This window comes from Rhinatrema bivittatum, chromosome 17 (assembly GCF_901001135.1).
Source record: "Rhinatrema bivittatum chromosome 17, aRhiBiv1.1, whole genome shotgun sequence".
Classification (NCBI taxonomy): domain Eukaryota; kingdom Metazoa; phylum Chordata; class Amphibia; order Gymnophiona; family Rhinatrematidae; genus Rhinatrema; species Rhinatrema bivittatum.
In genome coordinates, this window is record NC_042631.1 from 19,288,296 (window position 1) to 19,312,589 (window position 24,294).

The 24,294-nt window shown below is 42.1% G+C and overlaps 1 protein-coding gene across 8 annotated transcripts in view; it reads right to left on the reverse strand.

The window, feature by feature from the left end:
- Window positions 1-24,294, reverse strand: part of MICAL2 (microtubule associated monooxygenase, calponin and LIM domain containing 2) — a 187,095-nt gene that overhangs the window by 32,996 nt on the left and 129,805 nt on the right. For all 8 annotated transcript variants that reach the window (XM_029582916.1, XM_029582920.1, XM_029582918.1 and 5 more), the window contains 3 exons: window positions 10,533-10,725; window positions 6,130-6,299; window positions 3,019-3,093 (listed from right to left, as the gene is read on the reverse strand). In XM_029582916.1, the coding sequence (XP_029438776.1) occupies window positions 3,019-3,093; window positions 6,130-6,299; window positions 10,533-10,725 (438 nt within the window). The remainder of the gene's footprint in view (window positions 1-3,018; window positions 3,094-6,129; window positions 6,300-10,532; window positions 10,726-24,294) is intronic.

Here is a 24,294-nt window from a genome sequence, read left to right on the forward strand (position 1 = left end):
GGTGCGCAGTTCACCCCAGTCTCTTCTTCTTCCTGCAGCCCTTCCCCCCCCCCCCCCTCTCAGCTTTGCGCCATGTGGCGATGACCCTGGTTCACAGACTGGGATGTGATGCATTGAGTTGTCTTCGTATACCTCAACTTCAGCTCCTCACGCCCCTGTTCCCCAAGATCTTTTCCCTCCCCCCCTTTCTCTTCCTCTCTTTTCTAGTTGCCGAGGTTTGTCTCCTCTGAAGGGTTTTTATTTCCTCCAAAGACCCTCTCTATCCAGATTGGTCGCTAGCCTATGGCAGAGGCCATAGGTGCCTCACCTCCACGCTGTCCAGTACTGCTCTGGGGCCTCAAGCTCAGCTGTGTGCCCGGAGAAACGCTACTGCGCCTGCTGCTGGTATCCCACCTTACCCTCAGAGCTGTCCGTGGGGGGGGGGGGGGGGGGGGACAGCAGGCCAAATTGGGCAAAAAAAAAACCAAACAATCACCAATGCTGCTGCCCTTCCCATCTATCTGATTCTGCCGTCAAGAGCAGAGAGTGACCCGCGGGGCCAAAAACAGCAGCATCTGCCTCCCACGCCCCGGAAGTCAGGAGCACGGCACGTGGAGTGGCGTTGGCCTCCTCCGCTGCCCAGCATTTAGGAATAGCGGATGCCTAAAGTAGTAACATTGCCCTCCCACGAATCCCCCTCCCTCTATCGGCAGTCAGTTGAATGCTCTGGATGCCACCACTTAGCCGGATAATTCTGAACTTATCTGGCTAAGTGGTGCAGAATATTGACTTCTGTGTGTATAAAGCACATGCAGACTTTAGCCTGAATTTTGTGCACCCTAAGTCTGCTGTGAAAATTAGCAGGCGTGCATGGAACCCAGCATGGCGCAAGCGCACACATCAACACCTGCGATTATGCACCCATTCACTCACATACTTTACAAAATTAAAAGTAAGGACGTAAAGGGTTTCTCCACCCCAACTCTTCCCCCAAGACACCTCTTTCTAGTACACATAAAAGTATGTGCAAATTCACTTTTGCGCATACTTTTAGGTACACAATCCCTAGACAATTTTCAAAAGCCCATTTACATACATAAAACCGTTTCATGCATGTAAATCTGTTTAAAAATTCACACATTATATGCACACATTTATACCACTTGCTACACACTCTCACACACACACAATCGCGCTACGTGCAATCATTGTGAATCTCTCTCTCACCTCTGTAATTATTTTTAATGTTGAAAAACATTTATGTGGATTGTGAACCGGATTCAGAACAATAATCTACTTGAGTACTGAATCACAATTTCAGATCACACACTAGCCAAAGCTGTCTTGCTCCATAGCTGAAAGAGGAACGTCTTTATGTAACAGCCATCAACATTTCTATAACCACTGTTGAAAACAAAAACACCATATGGGAAAGGAAAAAAAGAATCTTTCTAAAGTCAACTTGCTGAACTTAATCTGCAGCAAAACTTGTGATATGATTCAAAGGCTTGTGATGACATCAGCACTCTAGCTGTAACAAACCCAGTCAGTGCAGCATTTTTTGTCTAAATAAGGTTGGTCTGATCAGTGCAACGTGCATGAATCAGGCTTCTTGGCTGCACGAGATGGCGGGATCTGGGAAATGATTTTGCTGTGGTCTTGTTACTCACACTTTTTTGTGGTTTTTCTAAAATTTCCTAAGAACATGGGTGCAACCATGCCAAGTTCGCCTGGAGACTAACCCTTTTCATTGCCTCAATCTCTACGGGGCCAGGCGGTCTTCCAATTTGTTAGTAAGGGTTCTCCTGCTGCTCAATGGAAAAACTGAATTATTCCAAATTTGAAACACTTGAGCAGTCATGCCAAATCATCAGGGCTTTGTCCTTAGCTACTGGTCATTCGTACAGATCTCCGAAACATTCCTGATTCATATTCAACATTCGGAACATTTCCGAAAGCCTTGACCACTAGCGCTACTGCTCCATGTGCCACACTTGGGCTAATTCAACCGATTTGTTTTTTGTTCTTGTATTCATTACCATGTGTCCCGAGGGAGGACCACTGTCAAAGGCCATTTACCCCAGCAGGAAAGTCATCTGAAACCTGCCCAGCCTTAACACCACTAAAAGTGCATGCAGTGTCCTGCAGCATGCGTGCTTTTAAGCCAGGTGAGGGGAGGTGCTCCCAGGGGCCACATTTCGGGCAGCATTAGGAAATAACCGACGTGCATTGCATTTTCAGGTGCACACAGGCTATTTCCCAGACAAAATTAGCCGACACAAAAACGAGGAGCAAAGTCAGCAGATCAGCTGTGGACAGTTGTGAATGGGAAAGAATGAACGTGCTTTTCTCCTTTTGAAAATCTATAACAGTCTGCAGGTGAAAGTACCCATGGACTATGCACCTGGGCAGGCCATTTTGAAAACTATCCCCATACGAACATATACATGCACGTAATCTTCTGTTTATTCCCCCTTCCCCAAAACTGCAACCCCACATGCACAGCATGCGTAGGTTCACAGGCATCGGACAGACAGGTATCTTTTCTATTTTGCAATATTTGCACAGTCTTTCAGGGACTAAAATGCAGAGCTGTATATATCGGGGGTGGGGGTCTTGGATTTGTAGTTCCTTTTGAGCTCCCAGGCCAATTGGAAGCAGGGGTGGGATCCGGCACCCATGAGGTCTCTTCCCCTATTCTACATCCCCTCCCAACTCATCCAGTCACTGCAGGGAAGCTCTTGGCCGGGAAGTCATGCATCATGATACTTTCTGGAACCCCTGAAGTCACGGGCCCCCCCTAAATCTGAACACTGAAAGTCGCCGTTACGCAATGTCTGGGACTCCCGCCCTCCACAGCATCCCCAGCCCGGGCTGCAGGAGCGCCTCACTCAGAAACCAAACCCAGGTCCATCCACGATTGGAAATGTGCAGCACTGCCACCGAGCCAGCTCCTGCATGCATGGATACCAGTGTGAAAAGGAGAGAGGAAAAGGGAGCCATTACACTGAACACCACTGCTATACGATATGTCCTTACTCGACAGTGTCCGTTCCCTCCACTTCTGGCACGCGCTCGATGTAGAAGAATGGAAACTACTGGCTCGCTGTAGAGCTAAACAGGAAGGTAAGTAAGTGAGATTTCATTAGACAGCGTACACAGTACAAGGCTGAAAGTATATTCAGAAACCAAAACTTGCAATTCATTGTGGAAGATGACAGCTTGAACTTTCAGGTCGTACAGATTTCTTCACACGTTGTCAAAACAGCATTTTTCACACTTTTTTTTTCTTTTTCTCTTTATGGCTAAATTAATACTGGAAAACCCTTCCCAGGCCCTAACTTGCTGCTGCCTATTCCTCCCCTCCCAGGTCCTGAACTGCTGCCCCTTCCTCTCCCCTCCCGGGCCACCGCCGTCTCCTCCCCCTCCTGGCCCGCTCCCCTCTGTTGCTCTCTCCTCCTCCCCTTCCTGGACCCTGCCCTGTCTCCCTCTTCCTCACCTGCCTTGATCTATAACTTTGCACTGGGTCAGCAGATGCTGCTAATTTCGTTCTTTCTAGATTTATCCTACTTACAATAGAATCTGGTCCCTAGAAGACTGTAGCTCTTTTAAGGCTGTAATGGAAAGGTCCAACTGCACAAATACAAGTGCAGTCGGACCTCTCCGTCTCAGGCACGTAACTTTCAGAGCTCTTGTGATACTTGCAGCAACGGGGCTTGGATTCTGGGTCAGGACCCAGCAGCGGGCCACACAAGCCTTGCCGTCAGAAGGACCGAAGCAATAAGACGCACATGGAAAAAGGGTGCTCCTGTTGAGCGTCTCTTTCCCTGACGCACTCATAGCCACATCCCCTGGGCACCCGATGCAGTATTTAAACGGGGGGGGAGGGGGGAGGGGGGGGCTGTGTAAAAGGCCTGCTAGGAGAGAATTGTGTGCTCAAATACATTGGGCACCCACAATAGCAACGGGAGCTCAATCCAAGCGTCCATTTTTATCCCGCTTCTTCTGGCCGATTTTGCTAAGGGTGCTGAGGATGCCTATAACTATGGGGGATCTAAATTGTGTGTCTGGAAGAATTTTTTTACATTTTCGATCAGGCCAATATACATTTATTTCTCAACACTGCAAGCAGTAAATTTAAGTGTCACAACTATACTAAGTAGGAGGAGCCACAGAGGACCGTGTTTTTAATTGCTCATGAGCTCTTCACTCACAGATGGACTTCACGCCACCTCTGGGGCTGGAGCTACGTTTGCCACGTTAGAAAGTGTGTTGGGCACTAATAGCCTCATCTACATGGAGTTTCCATGTGATGGGTACTATTGGTTACACGTTTGTTTGGGCGCGCGTTTTGGACGTGCTAATCTCCTAATCGTATCGGGTGCCAGTCTAGCGCGTCCATAGCGCGCGTCCAAACCACTCAAACCTGTGCACTAGGCTGGGTGCACTTTATTGCATTGGCCCCACAGTAAGTAAACAAGTCAGTCAGGATATGGACTGCTACTGGTTTACAGATTTAAATTAAACTGCCAGCTGCGGGGGTTTTTCCATCTGAAAATGCGATATGTATTTTTTTAATTTCACAGCAATTATAGAATAGAAGTCTACCTCTGATTGAAGGGAGGGGGGGGGGGGGGAAGTAAATGCAATGGAGTGCGAAGCTGAGGGAAGAGGGAGTCCCTGCAGGCGTTCACAACATCAAAACTTGGGAAGGCACCATCTCCTGCACAGCTTATCCCAGTGAAACGCAAAATGGGCAATTTACCAAGGCCGTAAGCGGATGCGTAGAGAGTCTTTTTTTCTTTTTTTTTTTAATTCGCAAGTGGAGAAAACATGAGCCGGAACTAGAGGCCATAGAATAACCTCAAGCAGGCAATGTGGACAGCTCATAATTACAAGCTGAGGTTTATCCTCCGATGCCCTGCTTAGAATCCTGAGGGAATTAAGGCACGGGGGGGGGGGGGGGGGGGGGGAGGGGGGGAAATAGTGATTGGGAGTGAGTTCGGTTTGTGACGAGCATGATCAGTTGGGTCACAGTTTGAGCTAACGTGAAGCAAAGGACGGGAACCACAGACTTAAAGCGCGTTTGTGCGTGCCACCGACACTAGAGGGCAACGCTGCCTAACCATACGCTTACAGCGTGGCCAGGCCCATTCTGCAGCTTCCGTCCATCATTTCTCTTGCTTCCAGCAACCACTGGGCTCAGCGTGGCGCAGCCTGCAAGCACGGGATGCTATTTGATATATAAATGCGGCTCTTTTGCAGGGGCGTCCACCCATCACGGAGGACCCATCTGTGCTTTATCACTTACAAATAACGGTGGTGCGTAAACTGTGTGGCAGCTCTTAATCCTCGCAGGACACAATTTGCATGCAGGACTGAGGAGGTGGTAAATGAGGATGCATGAGTTTAACAGACACTTTTAGACGTGGCTACCTATTTTCTGCCTCGGTATCAATATCTTAACACGCAGTGATATTCTAGATGAGCAAAAACATCACAGACTGTGGTTAGGATTTATACCCTCCTTATTTGGGTATTACTGGCAGGTGGGGTTTCCTTATTCAACATCATGTACTTTAAAAAAAAAAAAAAAAGCATTCTGGTAAAATTGATGGAATTTTACAAACTCTAGGGCTATATGGAGGAATTTATAAAATTCTGTGATAATTTCTGGATTTTTTTTTTAGTTGATCTGCAATCATAACCATGAAAACCCTGTCTGAGGGAAGGTGATAAGCGTTAGATTTAAATTACGCGCATTGCCAAATATGAATTCAAGGCAAGTTCCAAACTGAGATACAAAATGGTAGGTCCCCTGCCCCAGAGGGCTTACAATCATGAGGCCCTGTTTACCAAGCACTTTTCCCATAAACACAAAATGGAAGAAAATCTTTGGTAAAGAGGCCCCTAAAATTGTACTTGAACCAACAAAGGGTGAAGTGATTTGCCCAAGGAGCATCAGTGGGAGACATAGGATTCAAACCCTGGATTTGTCTGTTCTCAGCCCACTGCTCTAGCCAGTAGGGTCACTCTTCCATTCTCCTAGCAACAACCAGGCACTTAGCAAAATGTTAGACCATGGATCACGATGCCATGCATCTACATCAACATGACTGAAATGGGTTCAAATTATTAGCAGCTCTTTACCATCAAGTGCTCTGGATTTAATGTTCCTCTTCTCCTGCTGGCCGCCATCGTTCATGGAAACATGCCTTTTAAGGAGCTTCTTGGATGACACAGTCTCGGGGAAAAAGTACGATTCTTTGCAGAGTCCAGAATTACCAAGGTCATCGCAGTTATCCGATTCCATGTCCGAGCTAGAACATAGAAATGCAGGCTACATCTGTCATTTCCATTCTTCACCAGTACTGACAATCTGTCATCATTTATAATCTTAGAAAGATGGACAAGGCCCCCCCAATACCATACAGCAATGTCAAAGGTAATCAGCCTTTCTTCTAGCAATAATTGTCACAATATTACCCAGGTGATATACTAACCTTCATTCAGAATGGCACTTTTTTCACAGTACAAAAGATTCGCCTCACATCCTCCGAAAAGGACCAACACATTTCTCTCTAAGCTGGGAAGCCTCTGGACATGATCCATATTCGGGGGCAAAATACACCTTCAGAACTGGCAGGCACTGAAACAGTTTTTAGGAGTGGCCAGAACAAGGATGAGCGTGAAGATGCTAGCACAGCTAGCGAGTAATGAAGGATACTGCACTTTAACGATGTCTATAGTATGATCCTCTCTCCATTCTGCTGGGCTGAGAAGCACTTTCTAAATGAATTCTCTGTCTCTGCGACCAGACTCATGTGTCCCTTTCAGGCACATTGGCAGATTTCTCAAGTATGCTTAGGCCCCAGAAAAACTAAATAAATGATAGAAGTTTGTTCGTTTTCCAGAAATGATGCAATCAAGGTACGGCCATGCACCGTGTGTTAGTTATTAAAAGCGGCAGTGATCTTGATTTGTGAACCTAAATAATCCAGCCATTTCTTTCACTCCCATATTGCTCAAAATTAGGAGAAAAATACTTCCAGGTCTTTTTTTCTGAAGATCCGTTTTTTTAATTTTAAACTATAAGCTATTTTCACAGACTATATTATTATAATTGGTTTATTTAATTAATCGCAATATCATATGAATGCACACATAAAAAAATAGAATAATTAACAGACTTTGGGAAAGAAATGTGTGTCTTATTATGGACTGTGATCTACAAAGAACAGTATTTACTACAATACTCACAAAAATGGTATATGACAAAGCAATATTTAATATTCATGATTTCTTTCTGTATACTTATGGTTTCTAATTATTGAAGACATGTAAGTGCAAGCCATTTTATAGCAGGACTTTGATTAGACTAGACGTTCTTAATCTGATCTAATTTTCAGAATGTCCACAATAAGTGTCTAATCATATTTCCACTGCAGTCAAACACTCATTTTTACAAACTTCATCTACTAAAAAAATCTAAAACCGCCATTATTTCAAAATGAGTTCCGTTTGGTTCTTCAAACCATAATATTTTCTGGATTTGATTACTGCAATGGCCTGTTTTTAGGTTTATCTGATTCTTCAGTACGCCCATTACAGCTTGTTCAAAATGCTGCTGCACACATTTTATCCAGCTCAAAAACCCGAGGTCACATCTCCCCATTTCTATTTGCTTTGCATTGGCTCCTTGTTTCATTTCGTATCAATACAAAATCCTCTGTCTGAGTCACAATTTAATCCACAACCCCTCTACTATATGGCAGAGCACTTTAATTTGTATATATCAATCACCCAGACAACTATGCTCTGCCGATAAATGTTTACTAGAAGTTCTTACTGTCCGCCCATGCCAGATTAGACCTTACCAGACGCCGAGCTTTCTCGGTTGCAGGCCTTTCTTTGTGGAAATCCCTCCTGGATCACCTTAGATTAATCCCTAACAAAGATTTTTAGAAACATCTAAAAAAAACCCAAAACCTTATTTATTCAAGCTTGCTTTTTCCTAACCTCTTTCACTTTGTTATTTTTACTATATTCTATTCTGCTTAACTTGTGATATTTTTGTAGTCATTCTGTAATTTATTATGTATGTTTAATACTGTAAACCGCTTGGACCTACCTCCAGTATATCAAGTGGTTTATAAGAGTTTTTTAACTAAATAAATAAGTATGCATAAGATAATATTTGTACACAATGGAGACCGTGCTGCTTGCAAACCGATCACATGCGTATTCATTGTTTGCATCCTGAAAACAGGGCAGGAGAGGCTGGGGACTGCTCTCGGCCCATGAAGACTGAAGAACTATAGTAAGAGACTGGGGAGGGGAGGTTTTGGGGGATCAGTAAGCATGCCAGGCTATTTTTGGCTCTGGCAGTGGAGGCGATATTTTTTTATTTTACAATGAAACAAAAGAAAAAGAATGAAATTTTGTTTGTTTTAAAAAAAAAAAAAAGAAATGAATTAAAACTGGAAAACTTGTTAAAATTTCCTGTTTCATTTTCAACAGAAGCATACCCCTACTGAAAACCAGACTGACCAGCTGGTCCTTGAGGACTGGGATAAGAATCGCTGGCTTAGATGCCTGAGAAATGATTTGGTAATGAAGCCTCTCTTGATGGGTCCCGTTCCCCACTGCTCACTATGTACGAAGGCGCTGGTGTCTCTTAAACCTACTGTGTCACAGGGCCCCTGTCACATGGCCATGGCGCCCTCCATCTTGTGCTCCTACCATATGACAGGGGCTGACCAATGGCACCGGTAGCCCCTGTGACATAGTAAGGGCAAAGGCTATCGGCGCCATTTTGATTACAGGCAACCGACGGTCCGAGTGCAGGAGGTCGCTCTCGGACCCCCGCTGGACTTTTGGCAAGTCTTGTGGGGGTCAGGAGGGTCCCCCAAGACTTGCCAAAAGTCCCTGGTGGTCCAGCGGGGGTCCAGGAGCGACCTCCTGCACTCAGACCGTCAGCTGCCAGTAATCAAAATGGCGCCGATAGCCTTTGCCCTTACTATGTCACAGGGGCTACCGGTGCCATTGGTCAGCCCCTGTCACATGGTAGGAGCACAAGATGGTGCCAATGGCCATGTGACAAGGGCTGATCAATGGCACCGGTACCCCCTGTGACATAGTAGGTCAAAGGCTATCGGCACCATTTTGATCGAGGCAGGCCCGACAGCACGGAGGGAGAAATCCCTCGTGGGACCCCGCTGGAGCACCAGAGATGTTAGTAAGTCTTGGAGAGGGATTGGGATGGTGGGGGTGGGGGGGGGGGGTCGTATTTAATGTATTAAAGTGAATTTTAATGCTTGGGGTGGGTTTTTTTGAGCTTCGTTTTCCCACGTCGTTTTTTTGGGCCAGTTGCGTTTTTCCCCCCCTTTAGTTTTTGTTCATTTTTCCAAAAAACTAAATGAGGAAAAACTAACTTTACCCCGAAGCCTCCGACTCAAAAAACGATCCGGTAGAAAAAAAACAAAGCTCATCTCTATTAATGGCTATTAATAAAGTTTACTTAGGGAATAGCCACTACTATTAATTGCATCAGTAGCATGGGATCTTCTTAGTGTTTGGGTAATTGCCAGCTTCTTGTGGCCTGGTTTGGCCTCTGTTGGAAACACATTGCTGGGCTTGATGGACCCTTGGTCTGACCCAGCATGGCAATTTCTTATGTTCTAATTCTCTGGGAGTGGCCTGAAGGTGTTTTTTTTTTAGAGGCAAAGGAGGCCCCTGCATGTTTGTAAACTGTTTATGTGACTGTTTGGATTTATTTAATGGATGTTACTTGAAGGAAATGTATGTTTTGTCAGCTCATTACAATTCATCAAGTTCCTCAATAAACTCTTATTTTTGGAACAATCCAACTTGGAGTGGAAGTCTCTATTTGTAAGCCACAAGGGAGTGTCCCTAGCCATAAGAGCCCTTAAACAAATCTTATCCTCAGTTGGAGTAGCCCAAGGGAGCCCAACAGATTGCATGATGGTCCAGCAGTTCCCGACTGTGTCTCCTCTGGTCAGTCCAGGTGTGGAAGGACGGTTACATTTACATCATTAAACATTCCTAATCCTTAAAAAGGTATTATCCTCTGTCCAGGTTCTTTGCTGGTTCTCCATTAATCAATTTTATCAACAGGTGGCACTTTTTATTTTTGCAACCAAATCCAGACGTAGCTAGCAATGTTGGCAGCTAGTTGAGAACCACCGACTTGATTGGGAATTACCTCTTGTTTAGAATCTGAGACAGAAAAGCTACACATCAATTTCTGCTCTAAAATCTGTTTTCCATTTTGCAATGGTGACATCCTGTGGTCACTGGAGTAGTATGATTGCTGTAGATTTGCTTTTCCTCTTTAAAAAAGAATGCAGGAAATTGAGTCATTGTTGCCTATTTGTTTTTCTTATGCTGCAATTGCAATTTTATCCAAAAAAGGTAAAAATTGTTAACTAGGAGAAAGCATTATCCTTGTATGTGGCAGGTCCCACATGAGTTTGTGCTAAGTTTCAGGAGCCCTTCATAGACAAGTGGGTATCCATTAATAAGTAAATTACCTGCTTCCATCGCTGGTTACCATGACCCGAATAGCTAAGAGGTTGTGATCTGTCATAGCTTCCTCCGGGGCAACCTTCACAGATGTCCACTCTGAGGTACTATCTGCAGAGGATAATCTGCTCTCAAAATCACAGTGTTCCAGCTCATTCTTAGACTTCTTAGGGGACATAGTTTCATCTATTAACTGCCAATCTAGATAAAACAAAGGGGAACACAATTTATAGTACTATTTTTCTTTGAATATGTAAAACTCTGATTTAATGAAAGAAATTTAAATGGAATATACCTCTAGAGTGAACTGATCCAAGCCTGATGCTCTAAAATGTCTTTTTTCCCCCCAATAATTTTTATAGTGAATTTAGTGCATGTAAAAGGTGCCAGATTGACCGCACTGGAAACCAAAAGTCTTGCATTTACAACAGCATAGAGCAAGGCAGTACAAGCTTCCCCACATACTGCTCTGGCTAGATCAACCCTAGGTAATGAGAGGATAATTCAGATCCCATGCTTGGGCAATCTTTGGCGCCTCTGCCAAGATTGCCAACAATGGTACCAATTAATGTTAAACTGTGATGGTGATTTTAGTGATGTGGACACTTGTTCCACTAAGAATTTAAGAGGACTGAGACCATCAACTCATTTCACTTAGACATCCAAAAAAGCTTCAGATAACATTTGCTCACTACTGACCTGAGCTGGATTTCAGCCACTAATCTAGAGGTGAAAAATTCTGCAACCCTGGCCCCCTTCATGAGGGTCAGGGGAGGGTCGAGATCCCTCCTCGACAGGAGAAACCATTGCGGGGGGGGGGGGGGGAGGAGGGAGAAAGGAGCCAATGAGAGAAAGAGAGGAGCTGGAAAAGTCAGATACAACAGCTGCTGGAAGAAAAATTGGGAGAGACAGTCATGGGGAGAGAGATGAACACGTGAGCAGTGATTGTCAAGGAATTACAAGTCACAGCCACAATGAGAGAGGACCTAGACGCCAAAGTTGTGAAGAGGCAAGAGCACTGTTTGCCATTAGATTAGTGATGGAGGCATGTGATCATTATCGGAAGTCACTGTAGCACAGGCTTCATGCAATAGTGAGGCACTATATTGCTAGGACGCTGGAGAAGAAAAACATAACATATCTATAAATAGGATGACCATATAGCACCATATCCAGTTGTCCACTGGGACAAGCTGGGTCAAGTCTTGTTTTGCCCTCACTGCATGCATAAAATTTTATGTTGTTTATGAAGTTTTATATTCTGCAATTTCCAGAAGCTTTCAACACGGCTCACAACAAACATACATTATAAACTATAACATTACAATAAAACTAGAACAAAAAAACTACAAAGAAACTTAGTATCATAACAGCAGTTCAAAATCAACAAAAAAAAAATCAATATCATCTAAAGGTCTGGTTAGGTAGTAAGGCTTTTAAATTTCTTACAAATGAACAGTATGCAACTTGGAGAGCAAGTCCTGTTTCTCTCAGGGGAACTCAATGAAAAAATCATAACTACAGCTCCCAGTATGCAATGGGATTCCAAGACTAACTAAGCTTGTCCCCCTAGACTTGGAGCTATATGATCACCCTATAAGACATTATTACTATTTTTTAATTTATTTAAACTAATTTATAGCCCGTGCAATCCAATGTACTTGGCGGATTACATCAGAACATACATAATATTAAACTTATTATTATTAAACAGAGATGTGAAGCAACCCAGGTTCTGGAGAGATTTCAGGCCAGTCCTGAGTTTGATACCTCCTCCTCCTGGTGCATTCCTGGCTCCTGTAGAGTGGATTTCAAATGGAAGAAACGGGACAACAGATACCAGAATGCATTGGAATGAAAGTAAAAACCAGGAATGGCCAGAATTCTCACTTCAGGAACTGCATGTTTAACTGTGCGGGTTTTTTTTTTTAATTTATTGATTTGAGGTTTCCTTTTCTTTATACGTTCTATTCAGTGTTTGATCGCTGCGGGGTGTGTTGTGCAGGAACTGTGTCCAGACTATGTTGTTTTGCTTCCAGTATGTGTAAATTGTAGGTGCATCCCATGGGGTGAGATGCAGGTACAAATCACAGGACCAGGCTCTGGGTGTTAAGTTAAAGTTTACTGATTTTATACTCATGATTAAAGGAAAGACCATTTTTCCATAATTAGTGAAATTACACCTGACTGTGATATGTGAATGATTTCATCTGTAGGTAGGTGTCCTTTGTTCAGGCATGTGGGAGGAGCTCCCATAGTGATTTTACTTGTACAAAGCTCACCCAGCGGCTAACCCGGGAATCCTTTTTAAGGGGTCCCACTTCACAGCAAAAATCCTACCTTGCTCTATCTCCTTCCTAGACACCCAGACCACCCTCGTCCCATGGGAGGAGATCCGGTTGGGGTCTACCGATCTTGTTCTTTCATCCTTAGTTGATATTTCTGGTGACTTCTTTTGGGGAAAAGTCAGAATGGGATCAGGCTACCTAAAGCACTGCAATCCCCGTGGGGAGGGGGAGACCCAAAAATCTCCCCACACAGTCTTTGTCCAAAAAATACTTCCAGATATAAAGCTGGATACACCTTCAGCAGGATCAGTTACTTGTGCTTGTCCACCTAGGGTCTAGTGGAGGTCCTCTGGTTAAGAGCCCTTTTGCCCCAAAAGGGAAATCAAGCATAAAAATCTCTCTTCTGTAAATTAGTGGAAGAAGGACCCTCTGTCAGGGAGTGCACAATGAGGTATCACTTCTAACTGAAACTGCTTCTGGGTGAAGCTGGGAAGCGTCACCAGAGTGTAAAACAAACATCCTTACTGTTCAAAGGCTTCCTCAAACTGATCCCATGGCGTTCTAAAATGGCCGGGCTAAATAGGATTGAGGCATCCAACCAGGTGGTAGGAACTGAGGGGGGATGGATGGCTCATGATATAAAGTTTACTACAGGGACCTAGTAACATCGAGTGGCCAACCCATAGGGGTGCCACACTCTACCTACAGTGACAGATAGGAATGGCCAAGCAGACTGGGTGGGCCAATTAATCCTCATCTGCCATCATCTACTATGATATTATAATTACATGCATCGCATCCTTTTCTCAGGGACATCCATGGTGAAAATGCCACAAAAGTGTACTTCACCTTGCCATCTAAAACAGCTACCTGGATTGAATATTCCTCAACACAGGCAACTGTATTCCCTCCTCAGACTACTGAAAATGTAGATCTTCAAAACTAAAATAATAATCATGTTAAAAAAGATGAAAACTCTTGTTTCCTATATGAACTAACAGGGTCATTCATCAAATTGCGTTATGGTGTTATCGTGGCCTTTAAGGCCTTAATATCCATGACAATGGCATAACGTATGCGATAATGCATCGGGAGATGTGTATGCAAATTTTAAAAATTTAGTCAAAAGGGAGGAGTTTGGGCAGAGTTTATGAAAATGAGGGGTGTTTTACATGGAGCGTGATAGCATAATGCATGCTATCGCATGATTTAATGCTAGAAATAACTACACCTTTTTTTCCGGGCGTTATGCCTGCGATAGCTGTATGTTATGGCTGCATCCGGATTTGTGATATTTATTGCAAATCCCGTTTTGGACAGGGAAGAGGAGGGGAGGAACACATATTAATCAACTTTTTATACCACTGTAAGAGGGGCCATTCTGAGCTCGGGGTGAGGTTTGCTGGTGGGCTAGGTTTTGGGGGCCAGTTTTACATGCACATTCAGAGGTACGAACAACACAGTTACCATCAGCGAAGACGTGATGTGATTTGGAGTGAGGAAAGTTACACAAAGATGACGTTTGTACAATGTACTCTTGCCCTAGTTTGATAGCATCAACTTTATGGGATAATTTTGTAACATTACACAAATACACACATAAGTTATGCCAATTTTCAAAGTGGTCTTACTAGCATAAATCCACTTTGAAAATTATGCCACCATACTTACCCACACAAATTCCATCTGCTACATTATTGCAAAAGTTTTTTGTGAAAATGTATGTATATATTTTTTGCAACCCAAATGCATGCATGTTAAATCCATACACATTCCCAACTACCCCCCCCCCCCCCCCCCCCGAAACTCCTCTGCTCAGTCCAGGTGGAAGCATGCAAGTTGTTAACATGACATATGCATGTAAGGAGCAGAGTTGGGAGATGGGAAAGAGTGAATCTGTTTTAGCACAAGCCATGTCCTTACGCTGACCCAGGTCCTGAGTGTAAGGTTTTAAGAAGCAAAACATTCCATAATGTTCACGGGCTTAGATGAGATACCTTATGACCTTTCACTCCAACATCTCAAGGTTCACCAAAATCTTCTGAGGACCTTGAGACCTGTGGAGCCATGGAACTTGAAAATTAAATTGAACTTCTAACCAGAAAGGGATAATTTCACCTGCATCAAATCTATCTCTCCAGGTTAGAGAGTTAAGCGTTTGATCTCAAATGCCTTGTCCTTCTTTCATATATGGAATTATCATTGTGAATGTGAACCTGCAATCCGCCAAGAATTGCAGATTGTGCGAGCTATAAGTTTTTTAATAAATAAATAAAATGCATGTAATATCTAAAGGGGAGTTCCTAATCTGTGATGAATCAAGTGAAGTTTGTAAGGGAGGAAGCAGTAGCAGATGGTTACTTATTTTTGAATGAAATCACTGCGTTAATGAAACCATATGCAAGAGCTTATTCACTCTGATTCACCGCAGAAAACTCCCCAGAACATGCATTCTTCAGACTGGAATGTTTTAAGGCATCCAAGAATTAATCATAAAAGCTAGTGTATCACAGATATGCCCCTAACCACACAGCTATTCAGAAGACAGTATTTAAAAAAAAAAAAAAGATTTCAGAGCCTTCACAGAGTTTGTCTAGTTATGTGAACAGAAGGCACATTTTCTGCTATTTATATTTGTTCAATCCTCTTAGCCTTTGTGCTGCCAATCACCGCACCATGAAAGTAAACATACCCAACTTTGTTGAGTTATTAGTAAATGAAATAAAGTAAGAATAATTAAATATGTTGATAAAATGGAAGCAGTCTAAATAAGTTTGAAAATGTAATGAAGTCAAGTTTACTTGGATTGATCATGCCAATGCATATAGAGAGGAAGATGTGATTCTTTAATATTAAATGGTGAAAGCTACCCTTTGATGGAAAGTTATATACGAAGCTACATGTACAGAAACTAGTGAAATCCGGTTACTGTAAACTGTGAGTTTTAAGATGACAAACCAAATTTTAGAACCTAATGATTTTCAGTTCGTTCTACAATCGCTTATCTTTTCAGGAACGGACTACTGCAACTCCTTACTTTTGAGAGTTGCCTGCAAAAACTATTAGGCCCTTACAACTATTACAAAACTCTGCAGTGAGGGTACTATCTGGAAAAGGTAAATATGACCATATTATCCCGGTATTGTACAATTTTTATTGGCTTCCTATTAAGACCTGAATTCATTATAAAGTCTTAACACATAAGACTTGGTGAGAATACATAAGATTATTCATAAAGTTGATTTGGGGGTGTGTGTGTGTGGAGGGGACAAGTTTACATGTATATACACTCCAAAGTTGCCAAAGATCTTCAAATCAAAATTTATTATCGGTCCCCGTGATTCAACAAGCACATCTGGGAGAAGTACAAGGGGAGGGCTACATCTGTTGCTGACCCCTTTTTTATGGGACACCCTGCTACAGCAGATGAAACTGACAGAAGCTGCAAAGCATTTTAAGAAAGAACTAAAAACTTGGTTATTCAAAAAAGCTTTTAAAAGAGGACATGGGGAAATAAACAAACAATGCCAAAGAAAAAGAGAAAATGCAGAAGGGGCTTGAAGTGATCCCAACTTTAATGAAATAGCGATGACACTAGGAAATGTGAAAACCAGGTGTGCTGGTAATGGGATAACATGAGTAAGTATTGTTTTATATTTTATACCTTTAAATGACTGTAATGTAATTGTTTTATGTTTGAGCTGTGGCTGTGACTGAGCCACTGCGATCACTGGAGTGTGCGGACAACAAATATTTCTAAATAAATAAAATAAAAACTGCTTATGTAGAAAATGTTAGCATCTGTGCAAAGCAGCATTAATGCCCTAACTGCTGAAAATAATGCCAGATTCTTAAGAAAAGTCAAATGGCACTACATGGGTAAAACGTTTCCCTGTGGATACTTTTTCCCCAAGCAATTTACACATGTACTTTCCCTTTGAAATTGGGTGCAAAGCCCATGGGTCAAAGTACCCACTAACTTTGCACCAAAATCCACTGTTTCACCACGTGCCAATCAGTACACGCACGCAAGGTAGGAAACGTTTAAAAGCCCTGATACCTGGGTAAATTGCTTTTGAAAATTGGCCCCCCCCCCTTTTTTTTTTTTTTTTTTTTTTTTTAAAGTTCCTCAACTTTGACATTGTTTTTTTTTTATCATTCTCTTCCCTACAGAGTTTGAGGGCTGCCTTATAAAACCGATCACATCGGGAGGCTGATGCTCAGAGCCGGCGCTTTTCAAAAAACAGCACACATACCGCGCCGTGAATTGCTATCCTACTGCCAGCTTGAAAAATACTTCTAGGAATTTAGGCCCAACGCCGGCTTGAATAACACTGTGCTTTGTAAATGAGGCCCAGAGTCTACCAAAGCCAAAACAGAATGTAAGAATGAAAAGGGAAGATCGTATGAAGAAAACAACGAGGCGACAGCAAATAAGAGGAAAAACCATTCAGCGAGAAATTCAGGAGCCGGTTCAAGAGAACCCAGAACGATGTCATAAAGACAGGATTCCATGAGTCCTCCATGTTTAAAAGCCATCAGCACTGAGAAACACAAAGCAAACGCTGGAAACAAGATCCACAGAACAAAACAGCCAGAGAATCCATGTTCTTTGTGTACGGACAGTAGTGTAATTTACCTTTGGCTGCGCTCGGAAACTGAAGGCAAAGAGGAGGCCTCGTAAACGGACTTGAACAGTTCCGAGGCAAGAATGACGCATGCTCTGTTCAAATAAACTCAAGGAGCAAGTGGCTCTCTGGCCTTTTTTTTGTAGGCCCTAATCAGGTGTAACAAAATCCCAGCAGTCAATGAAAGAAATGGACTTTGAAAGTCAAAGTGAAACAAGGCGTGCTTCAAAGCTTCAATGCCGTTGTGTGGTACCTTCAGCTTTAAGAGAGCTTTATCTCATGGACCTATTACTGGAACCAGATGTCTGGTCCATCTTAGAAATGGCTTGAAATAAGACAATTACCAACAAAAATTGGGATCCCAAGCATTACGTAGGGTGAGCTACTTCTCCTCAAGTAAAAACAGGGAAGTTCGTTTATTGTTAAGTATAATCCAAAAGAACCGGGCAAGTTACTTCTCTTCAAAGTAACAGCGGAGAAGCAACTTATTCTTAAGTGCAATATTAATTAATTTACAAAAAGACTGTTCTTGGACCAGTGATCATGCATGACCCAGTTGTGCTGAAAGGTGAAAAAAACAATATAAGTATCCTCAGCATGATGGCCTTATATAAAATAAGAAAAGTTGTTCATAGACGGCATGAATTTAATAATAAAAAGTGAATGCCAAGTTGCTATTTGGTACAGCTTTGAAATGAGCTAAGGTATGCTGGTCTTGCATAAAAAGGGGAAAATATCAAAATGACTTTAAAACATCAGCATCATCCCAGAACCAGACGACGTGTATAACTAGAAACCAAATGAACACAGATCAGTAGCATCTGTCAAGTGACAAGACTGCAGTAATCTTGGAATCTCTTAAGTACAATAAAACCAATGAAAAGGATGTTGAGTTTTCACCGAGCAGCTGCACACAGTGATAGATATTAGTCCCAGAGACTCAGCAATACTACATATCACATTAAAGCCCCTCGCTTTGAGGTGTCAACAACAACAACAAAAAAAAAAAAAAACCAGACGTCACTCTGTTCAGTGTGTTAAGAATAAAAATATTGCTCCAGAAAGTCACTTTGTCACTACTACAGCACTGTACATTAAAACATGCAATTTTAATTCCACATCAAGTCACAATTACAAGGTGGGTTTAGCAAGCAAACTGCCGTATCGTGAAAGCCATGAACACTACCAGCAGGGGAAAGCAAGATGACAAAGCAGCTCAGTGTTTATCTGTTGGATGCTTCCGAGCAGCAGCTTCCATGCCTATAATTATCACAATACTCTCTCTCTCTCTCTCTCTGTAATGTTTTGTTTTAATTTATTTTTCAGACAAGTTCATGGAAGAAAGTCCATAAACAGTTATTAAGCAGGAGACTCACCTCTTGTCATAGGAAGTGAGTAGTAAGGGATTTTAGTGATTGGCCAAGGCCAGAGAAATGACGCTGTCTCGATGGACCTTCGGCCTGACCCAGCAGGGCACCCCTTATTTAATTACTACATTTACAACTTGCCAGTCCTAGGTACTTGCTCTTGGAAAATTGCAAAGCAATTATAAAAATATACATTTTATAAATCCGATTAACAAACGTCCCTGATATTACACCGAAGATGAAAAAAGAAGAATGATCAGGTACAACATCTGATTTCAAAGGATTCATGAATTTAAGAATAAACCAGAAATGTGTTTGACATGGTATCGCCCAAGGCCCAAGGCCCCTGCCCCCCCAACAAATCCTCGGTCCACAACTCTATTCACAAGCGAGCACTTTCGACAGCAGGTCCGCTACATTGGAATTCGCTTCCCCATGACTTACGCCAGGAACAATGTCATCTAACATTCAGAAAGAAACTGAAAACCTGGCTGTTCGCACAAGCCTACCGTTGAAGGAACCTCTTTCAACCAACACTGACTCTCACCCTTCGACCTCTCCCTAATCCCTCCCCCCCCTCCCCATTTCCTTCTCCCCCCCCTACTCACCTCCCCTCCTCTCCTCCTCCCACTGGACATACCATGTTAATAATCGCCTAGGATAAATCTCTGTTTATGTATCACTAACATATTGTTTTTTGTTGATTATATTTATCACTCTCCAGTTGTTATAGTTTAAAATCTGTCCAGTCTTCTGTCACCCATGTTTTACGCTCCCTGTTTAATGTAACTTTACTTTCAATCTAGATGTTAATTGGTTTCCCCCTGTTCTATTGTAAACCAGTACGATAAGACCTGGTCTTGAGTATCGGTATAGTAAAAGAAGTTAAATAAATAAATAAAATTAATATCTCTAAAGGCTTTTATACAAAAATAGGGCCGTAACCATTTTCTGAAAACCTGGGTACTCAGGTTGAGAATGAATTGAGAGAGAGAGAGAGAGAGAGAGAGATTGAGATTCTACATTCTCAAAAGGGTCCTCGACATATCCTTCACAAAACAGATAAAAAGCAGAAGAGCACTTTAAGAATGGCACCAATACTCATTTGTAATGAATGGACGTGTAGGTCCGTGCCAGCAGATTTTACAATGCTCTCCACCCTTTCCTGTGTTTTATATCTGTGCGCAGCTACAGCAGCGATATGTTTAAGAGTTTTGCTAGCACCAAGCTGCAGCCCAGCTCCAATGTCAAAATTACTTAAGAGTTCATTGCGCACAGATCCACTGTACAGACCCGTGCAAATCACTCCCACTTTGGTCTTAAAAGCACACCACTTACCCTTCTTGTTATAACTTACTCGACGGCCCAGTTAACTGACTGGATGCATGTTCCCATGAAGATTTGTGCAAAGATGCATGGGATCTGGCCATTGGAGACGGTGCCCACAATCTGATAAGTACAATAAGGTGACCAGATGACTCCATGTCCTATGGGACTGGCTGAGCCAGTCCAGGTTTTTAAGCACACTGCATCGTAGGTTTGCTTCCCCCACCCCCCCAATATATATTGGGATTGTAAAATCATAGCGGGATCTCTTACAAGTCTCCATGTTGTCTAGCTGACAGCTGGGATATATCCTTAACAGTGTGGACAGAGATGACTGCTCAGTTGGTCTTTTTCTACTAGGTTACTGTTCAGCCAATGGTTACTACCAGTACTGGGTTCATCTGGATCCTTATGCTGTTGGGCTTTCTCATCACCTTAGAATAGAGGCCTCCATTCTACAAAATTCAGAGGCAACTAAATGACTCACAAGAACCAATTAGCCCTACCAGGCTGGTAATAGCTTTACCAATGCCTGAAAAAAAACAAAAACCACAAATTGCCATGAGCTGAACTCTAGACACTGACAGACCCCCTTTTCTATGGCTTGAGAATTTTGCATAAAGAACAATTCCTTACTGCTCGACAGGAGATAATTCCATTTCTCTAGTGCATTTTTTGGTATCTGTTTTAACGTTATGGTAAAGATCTATGGTACTCAATTGTACGCCTCTTTTCCCCTGATGGATGGATTTTACTTAGAAACTGAATCCAGAATGACAGACCTAGGGATCCTGAACAGGAGGTTCCTCTGTATTCACTAACAGGCCGATGCAATATCGTGCACTCAGGCTAGTGACAGGTGAACCTGCGGTTGGATGCAACAAGGGGATCGGTGCGTCCAAAATGCGCGTCCAAACCAGCGCATAGCTAATAGCGCTCATCACATGTAAATACCATGTTACTGAGGTTATTAGCTAGTACCCCCCCCCATGTAAAAAAAAGAAAAACCATGCACCCAACATGTACATTTTAACCCTCAAATATTAGTGCCAACCCTGGAGCTGGCATTAAGTATTGAGGCACCCCAAAATCTGAATAGAAAAGCGGAAAATACCGCTTTTCTGCGATTCCTCAGACTTATCATCATCGCGATATTAAGTTGGAAGAACCACAGAAAGCAGCAACATGGGGAAAAAAAAAAAGACTTGATGGCAGTCAGATTAGGAAACGGATGCTCGATTTACGAGCGCCCGATACCGAGGAAGATGCTTGGGACTCAGTTTCCCTTAGCTCCTCCTTTTTAACGCAGCGGCTCATTAGCCTCCCACATCGTGTGCATTAGGAAAGCAAGCCCTCAATCATGAGCACCCGTTTTTTGCGCACCGATATTGTAATCGGCCTGTTTGTGCAGGGTAGGAAGAAGGGTAGCGAAGGGATGAAGACCATCCTTATGCATTCATTTGGTACCTCTGGGGCAGCTTTCCCGCTGGTGCACAAACTTCTCCAGATTTATGACAGGAAATAAATCCCTGTATTTGCTATAGGAAATACGGGATTACAGCCAGAGCAATTCTTAAATAGCAGCAAAACTGATACCTTTGCCTCTTTCTCTGCTCACCAGAGAGACATCACTGACTATATATGGTAACTACGTTTTATCTGCCAGCAGCAAGTGATGAACGTCTCAGAGCCAGGATCCAGGCTATCGGCTGAACGATATATGGGAGGCTAGCACTGAAGCTTGCCAGATTTGATTTTTTTTTCAGGCAAAGCAAGGCCACTATTCATGTTCTCCAACTTTCAGGAGAATACACACTCTCTCCAAGATGCAGGTTTTTAGCCCTTCAGGTCTCTAGTACTACAGAAAGCCATGTGTACTGCGCTAGATCCCTCGCTGCTCATCTCACTCCAGCCTGCTTCCAATGCTACCAAAACTGGAAAACTAGAAACAGTGTCGTTATCTTTATGGGCATAAATCTTTGTAAGATTGAATGCTTGAATATTCTTTAAGAAAGCAGGGTTGTAGAAAGAGAGTTCTACACTTATGTTATCCTGCCATTTCTGAATTTGGAAGAAAACAAAAAAAAAAACAAAAAACAAAACCAACCCACGTCATCCCTATGGGATGTACCAAAGGCAGTGACAAACTGCTGGTCAGATTATGTAAACATCACAGATGAAAAGCTTTGCCAACTTAAACACAAAAATGGACACAGCCCAGACGTCTAATCTTTTTTTTTTTTGTTAATTATTATCAGTACTTCCACAGCAATGAAAACAAATAGACCACTGTAAACCAGACAATGGTTTTATTTCTTTAAGCCCAAATGAAGAAAGAGAAATGCAGAAACTATTAAAAAAGTTTAAATAAATGTCCTGAATTTGGCATTTTCAAACATAGTAATTCAATTATTGGACATGGAGGTCTGGTCTTCAGTAAACATGTTTGCTTATGTTTTTAGATGAACATAAGAAAATAATAAATTGCCAAACTGGATCAGACCAAGGGTCCATCAAGCCCAGTATCCTGTCTCCAACAGTGGCCAAACCAGGCTACAAGTACCCAAACATTAAATAGATCCCAAGCTACTATTCCTTAATAATTATTAGCAGTTTATAGAATTCTCCAGGAACTTATCCAAACTTTTTTTAAACCCAGTTACACCAACTGCCTTAACCACATCCTCTGGCAATGAATTCCAGAGCTTGTGTGTTGAGGTGCTTACTTTTGTTTTCATTATTAATTGTATATGAATTTGAATTTTATGTTTTGTTTCAGATTAATGTATAAGTGTGTTAAGTTGTAAACAGTCTATAGACAATTGATAGATGGTATGTAAATGTTTTAAATAAACATAGACTGCTTACAGCTGATGTACATTTGTTTAAATTTTACTGAAAATAATTGATTTTTCCCTTAAAACATTTTTTTTTTCTTTATATACATGCTTGGAGTACACAGGAGCAGGAGGAATCTGCCGAATTAGGGGGAAAACATGGAATCCACATTTCCTGTTACACTTTGCTCTACTGCCCTATAATTACAATGGATCTAAAGACCTTACAACAGAAATACATACAAGCCATGGGTTTTGCCAATATTGCCTTGTGCTTGCTCTGAGCTCTGTTAAACTGATCATATTTCCTGGCAGATGTGAATTTAAAGTACTTGTGTTTATTGCAGCAGTATAAAACACGAAACTATTTTGCTGCTCTTCTGTCCAAGAAACTTCAGCAGTCCCTAATAAGCAATTCAACAATAAAATTCTCAACTTTCACAAAGAAAGCGGCTTTATTAAGCCATGACAGAAGAAAGGGCTTACACGGCTTTCCAGGATAGTGTGCTGGTTAGTTTTATAAAGGTAGATGTGCTCACTTGGTTGACTGTCTATATTCACCCCTCTTAAACACCAAGGTCACATTTCAAAGGCTGGGTCACATGCATCTCCATGGTTATTCATTTCATACTTCATGTCTATTAAACCAAGAGCAAAAATCAAAATGTACATGAACTAATTTTGCATCTGGGAAACTGTTAAAAAAAAAAAATAAATCATAAAAGCTCAGTTTTCAGGGCTTGTAAATGTTGGCCTACTTTCAAATGGAAAATTAAGCTGGTTAAATTTTTAGTGGATCTATATTTAACTAATCAGGAATACAATAGAAATGACTAATTGAGGGATATGGCAATATTCCAGGGATACAGGATGCTGTTAAGCAGGAATGAAAGGAATGCACTGCACACCTTAAATGAAAATGGCATAGGAATTTTTTAATTTTTTTTTTTAACCTTGACCTTCTGCACCTTGCCATTGGCGCCATCATATGGCAAAGGAAGTTATTTATTTAATGCTGGAACTATAATAATGTCTTTTTTTTTTAAGAAAACACTTAAGCTGAAGCAAAACGTTAGATACTAAAAAAATATTTTATCCCAGACCCTCAAGCACGCCCCAGTATGATACTTAGAATTATGAAGGCAAACAATTCAGAAAACTGCATAACTGATTCAGAGCTGAAATGAACTAGTGACTTGCATTTGGGATCCATGGTCAGCTTTGTAACTGGGCACAAGTTTCAGCATTATTTAGGAAGACGATGCAGATAATTGCTGTTTGTGCTGCATTAAACAAGTTATATCTTGAAAAACTTTTTTTTTTT